Source organism: Cariama cristata, unplaced genomic scaffold, assembly GCF_000690535.1.
Source record: "Cariama cristata isolate BGI_N322 unplaced genomic scaffold, ASM69053v1 scaffold36866, whole genome shotgun sequence".
Classification (NCBI taxonomy): Eukaryota; Metazoa; Chordata; class Aves; order Cariamiformes; family Cariamidae; genus Cariama; species Cariama cristata.
The window spans coordinates 9,970-17,576 of NW_009623310.1; the positions used below are offsets into that span (position 1 = coordinate 9,970).

Consider the following 7,607-nt stretch of genomic DNA (forward strand, 5'->3'; position numbering starts at 1 on the left):
CAAGAATGAGAAAACGTAGGCATCTCTCTCTCAAAGACCTGAGGGAATACGGTTAGAAATAATGCAATTCCTCCCATAACATTTTGATTTGGAGCCACCAGTTCTGCACCTTCTCAATCTTTCCTGATATTTCACAGATTATGCTTAGGTTTCAGAGCACGCTTCCCCCACTCCCATTTTCCAGTTACGGTCCTGGACCTTAAAAACCTCTACTTGTCTGACAGGGGTGGCACGTTTGCTTTTTAATAAAAGAGCTCCCTGTAATTCAATGGAATTCAATCTACACCAAAAAAAGAGAAATTTTTTAAATGACCAGAATCTCAAACATGTATATAAACCAGCTCTTTTAAGTTCAACGTTTTTGTTTTGGGAACAACACAGGAAAACAAACACACGCACCTGCCAGAACTCATGATTTAAATATGAGCTCCAAAATTGATTCATTAGCCCTGAACAAACTGGCCCACACTTGTGATGGACCAGTCCTGATCTTGAATTCCCCTACGAGTTTTCCATAAACTTATAAGGGAAATAGCAAGTGTACAGAAGTTAGTAGTTTTATTTAGATATATCCTGTGTTTCATGGCATTTCTATGCTCCTTTGGAAAAAAAAAATATTCACATGTTAAAACTTCCAACACCAAATTCCTTTGGTGTCTACATCCAATGGTATTTTTAAAAATCTCAGTCAGGATAGATAAGCGAAAAGCAGCACAGAGAAATAAAATTCTTCAAACGTAAGTCAGCAAGCATTACATTAACACATTTGTGCTTTTGACAATAGATGTAAAAACTCTCCCCAGAATAAAAAGAGTTCAGTTGCAGATTAACTGAAAATACTTATTTTAAATCAATTTCCCTTGCTGCCTTAAGAAAAAGAATCTGTTAAACCGTTCTGATAAGAAATATTTTGATTTCTAAAAGAGCGTTATTCAATAGCACATCTGCCAAACTGTCACTTTACTCAACAGCTGAGCTGACCTACCAGTAACGTAATATGCACCACATTGTGAGTGAAACAGTTGGATAAAAGTTAGCCCTTTAAATGTGTACATTTTGACTGAACTTTTTGTAGTCAAGATTTAGCCTCTAATAAAAAGTGAATCCATTAAAAACCTCTGCATTTAACTTCCTTACACATTATTAACAAACAATTAAAATACAAGGTATGTATTCTGGAAATACATAATTCTCTATTAGCTGACCAGCTTGGGTAGCACAGTACATAGAGGTATACTGCCGTTGGAGTCGGATGTTAAATTAGCCCTCAGCTTGTTCGCTACTCCAACTACCGGAGGCAACTTGGAACCTATTCCTGTGAAAGAACTTGTATAGCTAGAAATCCGTTTATTGGAGGTTTTATCAGTGCTGGGTGGTTTGGGCGTTCGTTTACAAATCCAAGGGTGCCTTAAAGCTTGACTTGGCGTCATGCGTGCCGAAGGATCCCAGCTGAGACATTCTTTTAAGAACTCTATAAACAAGGGATCGTCGCAGCCCTTCAGTGCTGTCACCCAGTCTTTGTTCCCTGGAGCGCCTCGTATTTTACCCCGGCGCGACCGACTCCCATTAAGGGTCACTCTTCCATCTGCATGTGTAGTTACAGTACAGTAGCGAGGATGACCCTTAGAGCTGATGAAGTTCTTGGCTCGCTTGGATTGATCCAAAAGCTTCTGAGGTGGCATTCCAAGAAGTTCCATCATACAAGCCAATTGGTCTCCCTCATCCTCTCCAGGAAAAAGAGGGTATCCAGTCAATAGCTCCACCAGAATACAGCCAAAACTCCACATGTCTATGGGCATCCCATAGCGACTTCCCAGAATTACCTCTGGCGCACGATAAAATCGAGACTGAATATATGTGTAGACTCTTTGGTGCTCAAAACAGCTGGACCCAAAATCTATAACCTTGATTCCACTCCTCCCTTGCTGTTTGAGGAGGATATTTTCTGGCTTCAAGTCACAGTGTATGATTTTGTTTCTATAGAGAGCATCCAAACACTGCAGGATAGAGTGAGCAAACTTGCGTACCAGCTGGATACTGAAGCCCTGAAACTTATTTCTTTTAATCAGCTCATACAGGTTCATACTCAAGAGTTCAAAGGTCATACAGATGTGGTTCCGAAAGGTGAAGCTTTCCAGCATGTGAATAACATTCATACTGCCTGTTTTATCCTGCTTCTTCAGATGCTCCAGAATCCGGATTTCTTCTGCTGCTTGGCGATGGAATCTCTTTTCATTGCGAACCATCTTTAAGGCTAAGTGTTGGTGGAGTTTGTGATCGTAGACTTTAGCAACTTGTCCAAAACTGCCCTTGCCAATGATTTTGAGTACTTCATACCGGTAAGCAAGATGGTCATGGGGCACGTGAATGTAGCTGCCTTGGTCATCGTCATAACCTCCATTGTTGGGACCACCAATTACTCCTTGCCTCTTTTTCGCAGCTGGACCCACAAAGTAAATTTCAGAAAAACTAAATATCTCTTGCTGCTCATAAGCAGATAACTGATGTTTGTACTGTTTGACAGCTTGCTCTGGAGCTTGGGAAATGGCTTTATGTGCTTTTGAGGAACCACTACCACCTTTAGAAGTGCTTATGCTCTCTATACTCTTATCTTTCGTCAGGGAAGGAAGAGATCTTTCTGAACCAGTAATTCCTGCAGACTGAAGAGTGCTACTCCTTCTGTTGCCAGAGTCCTCAAATAACTGCTCCACTTTGACCTGACTTCCAGTCAGAGGGTGATCCTTCATTGCGAGCTTGTTGCTAGAAACCTACAGATGGGGGCAGGGGGAAGAAAAAAAAAAAACACACACACAACTTTATCTTTTAAAGCACAGACTAAGAATATAATCAATACCATGTAAAACAAAGCCAGCAATATCAACAGGTTTTGCATTTTTATTAGGAACAAATATAAAATGCTGGACCTAAACTACCCCAAGTAACAAGCATAGTTACAGAAGGGCACACAAAGAATGCAACTTACCGAAACAACCACTTGCACAAACGTAGTGTACTTTTAAGTCCATAAAGGGTAAACCCTAGACAGTCAACCACTCAAACAAGGACACAATACCTATCTCTAGCAGTATGCACGTAGTCAGCAAACAGCCGGGGGAACAGCTATGTTTAGCTTTAAACGTGGGTGCAGCAAACACAACCAACGACAGATGCAACCTGCACCTGTCCGAAACATGCAACATAACATGAACGTGCAGAGAAGTGTCAGGAATATTGCAAAGCCAAGTGTGCCAAAGGAAGACAAAGCAACGACAGCAGGTGACATAAGGCCGGTGTACCCAAGCTGAACGAGGAGCAAAAGGATGATACAGCAAGACAAGATAAACCATACTTTAAAAAAAAAAAAAATTTTTTTTTTCTTTGAAGGGGAAAATAACCATCATATCCACAACTCCCTTTGAAATCATCATAGCTGCACAACTATCTTAAGACAGACTTGGAAGCTTTGAGTAATCAAGAATCTCTCTTACTCCAACTTAGTTAACAGTAGTCTGTAACCACTGCCTCTTACTGCCATATGTTAAAATATTTACATCTGAAATGAACCCACAGAAGGTGAGAAAAGCACTGTGAAATTTTTCAAGGTTCTCATTTTTACACTTTAGACAGTGCTGAACTCCCTGGAGTTCAGTTTCTTACTAGAGCAGCAGTTATTCCCCTTTTCTACTCACTGACGCTCCATGCTGATAGACAGCAGGGAGGTGTTGTCTTATCCTGTGCAACACTGAAGGAGCCATGACCAGAGTAGCAACATCTGTTTTCCATTTTGTCCTTTAATCTAAAAATAAAGATTTGAGACACATGCCAAACCAAATTCCTGAAAACCAAAATAACTACACAGGATCAAACAAAAAATATAAATAAACCTGCAGATCCACAGCAATAAAACCAAATTCCTTTTTAGTTACATACAATCCAACATCTCAGCACAGTCAGTAAATAAGGGAAGTGAATGTTCTCGCCAAAAACAACTACACACGTCTCTCTTAAGAGTCTGTTTGTTGGTGCTGCCCTGAAAGTTAGCTCTCGCTCACAAGCCCAAAAAAAAGGGCATTTCCTGCACAAGTCAGTCCTTATCAATGGTGACATGGGGCCATCGGATATATCCTACCCAAAAAGTACTGTAAGAGACACGCCTTTCCAGAAAGTCTTAAACGAAAAAACAAAGCCCAACCCTGGTAACTCAGAATAAACGCCTTTTTCTTGGAGTCTGGCTGAACCTCTGAGATAAGAATGACATATTCAGTCCAGCAGACAGTAAGTTTACAAATAAGCAGAGAACATAAGCACAGAACAAGGTTCACCCTTGTTTGTTTTCTGAAATTTTGGGTTTGTGGGGGGTTTTTTGTGGTGTTTTTTTTTTTTTTTTTTGGGGGGGGGCAGGAGAGAGGGGGAAAAATGAAACAAAATAAGCCTGTCCTTCTGCAGTAGAAGTCTTATTTTCACCTTTGCAATCAAAATTTGATATTCTTCCTACATGGGTTTCAATTGTACGCACAACAGAAGCAGCTTTTTATCACTGCGATTCAGAATAGACACAACTGCACCTTTGCCGACACCCACCGTGACGGCAGTTTGTATGTGCAGGGCTCTGCGGAGCAGCCTGCTCCAGCTGGATGAATTAATTACACACCAAGACTCCAAAACACACTACTGTATCGCAGAAATGCTACTTATTACATAAATTTCTTTCAAATATTTGATTTCCAAAAAATGGTGTTAACAGTCTGAATGTCATCCACTGTAGCAACTTGATAAAGTATGAAAGCCTTGCAAACAGGGCTAAATCTAAATATTCTCTATTCAGGAGCAACAGCAACTCTGCTAATGCTGCTGTTTGTAGCAAGCATTTTGTACCTTTGAATCCCTAAATAAACAAGGAATTAATTATTCTACTTATCCTGGAACTCTTTTTTAATGAAGAAAAACTACGGCTTTGGATCTCAAACACAACTCAACAGCCATTCAGTAGTAAGGACTAAATTTTCATTCTTAGAGGACTAGCGAAATCATTTGCCACATGATGAGGAGACACAAATACAGAACAATCTTAGCTTGAACTCAGAAAGCCACACTTCAAGTCAGATGACTTCTGGGTAACATCAGCTTGCTTTCAACAGCTTTCTTTTACAAATCACAAGCTGCACAGGTTTCGTTTTATTGATAAAGTGCTATTGGCAGCCAAGAAATTAGACTGACAAGACAAGTGGCACCCTGTTGGAAGATTTTCACATACTTACAAAACTTCATTTTCATTGAGAAGGAAACAGTTAACCCAGTTCCTACACAATTGGTTTTGCAAAAGTGCATCAGCTATTTTCTGAATACTGAATTAAACAAACTGAATTAAAGCCATGTATTCTCCAAGCAGAAGTATTTATGTTCTCTTATAGCTAAGATGAAAAGAATGGACAGCTGCAGACATCAGAACTCTTCAATTCTCATGTAACATTACATTGTAATACAAAAATCTTGCAACAAGGAAACCAAACATCACTTAATTCCAGATACTTTCCCATTAAAATTGAGCATCATGATTTTCATCCTTGCATGCTTCATCTCAGTTCCTGCTCACAAGATACCACTAAGGTTGTATTTTTTTGATGTGTCATCATGGCAAAACTAGGCATTTTATAATCCTTAATCTTGCCTTAAGAAGTTAACAGGCTTGATGGACAAGAGACAGACAAAGAATAAGATACACCAATGAAACAAAACATCTGTAGAGTTATATCTCTATTTAACTGCATAGCTCCATTCTAGTGATTTCTGTTCAGTTATGAACAACTGAAGTTACACTGTGACTCAAACACTGCAGTTTAAAAGTTCCCACGTCCCTGCAAAAAAAAAAAACAACAAACAAAACCACCCACTACTCTTCAAACTCCACCACTCAACAGGTCTCTAAATTGCTTCTACTCTCCCTCAGTATTGCCAAAAAGGGAAAACACAGACCCATGCTACTGAGTTTGCTCGGTGAACAGCACAGACCACATTAATTACTAGTATCTGTTACAATAAATTCCCACAAGGTGATGATTTTCAAATGCATCTTACTCAGTGAAATGTCTATTTTCACTTTTTAGAGAGTGGTTTTTTAAGCTCAAGCTCCTTCACTTCTGCCAGAATTCAACAAGAGCCAAAACACATTTAAAACCCATATAAAGGTCAGATCACTGTACAGGTAAACATGACCACTACCGTTCAATGGAATCAATTTAAGGAAGTGCTGTGTTTCCTCAGCAGATGTGAAGAAGCATGTTGACACCTTCAGTCCATAAAGAGCTATTTTGCTAGCAAACGAAGTGGCAGATAATGCCAAAGTTTTCAGAGGAGAAAGACACTTTTATAAGTACTTTTTGGCAGCCATGCAAACCCACACTGCTCCTTCTGCTGTTCCTAAGTACTTATCTTTTGGAATTTTCATGAGGGGAACTAAAATGGAAATGTGCAAGAGGTAAAGCAAGGCATGTGTGGATTTACATACTTATCAACATACAAGGTGACATGGCAGAACACTTCAAAACCTTTTGCAAAATAACTTTCTTGATTAAAACATGAGCTGAGGATAGTAAGATAGGATTTCTGAGGCTGCCTAGCAAGTTCTACATTGAACACAATACCACATCATTTGTATGCTTAGTTGATTAAATAGGATTTGATTAAATCCTTGATAGGATTTCTGAGGCTGCCTAGCAAGTTCTACATTGAACACAATACCACATCATTTGTATGCTTAGTAAAGGCAATAATGTTAATAAGCTACTACAAAGCTGCAACATCCCACTTTTAAAATTTATTCTCTGTAGGGAGATATCTAACTCCTTGATAGTTCTCACTACCACACAACACAATGTGAAGACCCAGACGACTTCAAAATACTTACATTAGATCTTCCAAGGGAAGGAAGTCCTGAGGGGCTGTGTTCTTCATTTGTAGACTCTTGGTACCTAATCTGATCTATCCTCATATAGGAGTCATATAATCCATCTCCAAACCTGGCTGGAAATGTCCCGTGTACAAAGCAGTTAGTCACAACAAGTCACACTGATACAGAGAGAGACAAATGCCGACATGTATCTCCCTTAGCACATTTTAGTCTGTAAGGCCATCGGTTCTGGTTAATTTATTAAATGATCCTTAGAATTTAACTATGACTATATTTTAATACCTCAACAGAGTGCAAAGCTCTCGGGAAATCTTAATTTGTGATACTTTTAATTTAAAGCTTCTCTTTTTTTAATCAACTTTTGCACTGCAAATACATCCTTAAGAAATATTAGCCAACATACTCCCCATTTTCCCTTAAGTAGGATAATCCCGAGCGAGCCTCGTTGAGGAGGACAACAGAAAACCAGCATACACTTTAAATACTTGATAGGACTATCCTTTAAAGTAGAGGTTATCCTTTAAAAATGATACGTGAGAATTACAGTTACCAGATTTGCTGCGGGGGGCTGGCGGGGAAAGGTCGCGTCGGTTTGCACCGTAACTCCTGGCAAACAGTGTTAAATAACTTAAACCCGCAGCGTTTAACGCCACCGACTCCGCACCGGGGCTCGGCAGTTTCGCGAACGGGAGAAGGCGAG

The 7,607-nt window shown here is 39.6% G+C and overlaps 1 protein-coding gene across 1 annotated transcript; it reads right to left on the reverse strand.

Annotated features, from left to right (window-relative positions):
- Positions 1–1,196: 1,196 nt before the first annotated feature.
- On the reverse strand, positions 1,197–7,021 carry LOC104156727 (dual specificity tyrosine-phosphorylation-regulated kinase 3-like). The gene is made up of 2 exons (XM_009702678.1): positions 6,905–7,021; positions 1,197–2,768 (listed from the first exon to the last, which is right to left on the reverse strand). The coding sequence occupies exons 1-2, from the start codon at positions 6,986–6,988 to the stop codon at positions 1,197–1,199; spliced, it is 1,656 nt and encodes a 551-aa protein (XP_009700980.1). The 5' UTR covers positions 6,989–7,021.
- Positions 7,022–7,607: the final 586 nt, after the last annotated feature.

What these genes read in the sequence shown, in the direction of transcription:
- LOC104156727 (XM_009702678.1), bottom strand. Translation starts at nt 6,988, where the DNA reads ATGAGGATAGATCAGATTAGGTACCAAGAGTCTACAAATGAAGAACAC. An exon ending in CTTCCCTTGGAAGATCTAAT is followed by an intron (nt 2,769 to 6,904) that starts GTAAGTATTTTG and finishes CCCCATCTGTAG; the next exon opens with GTTTCTAGCAACAAGCTCGC.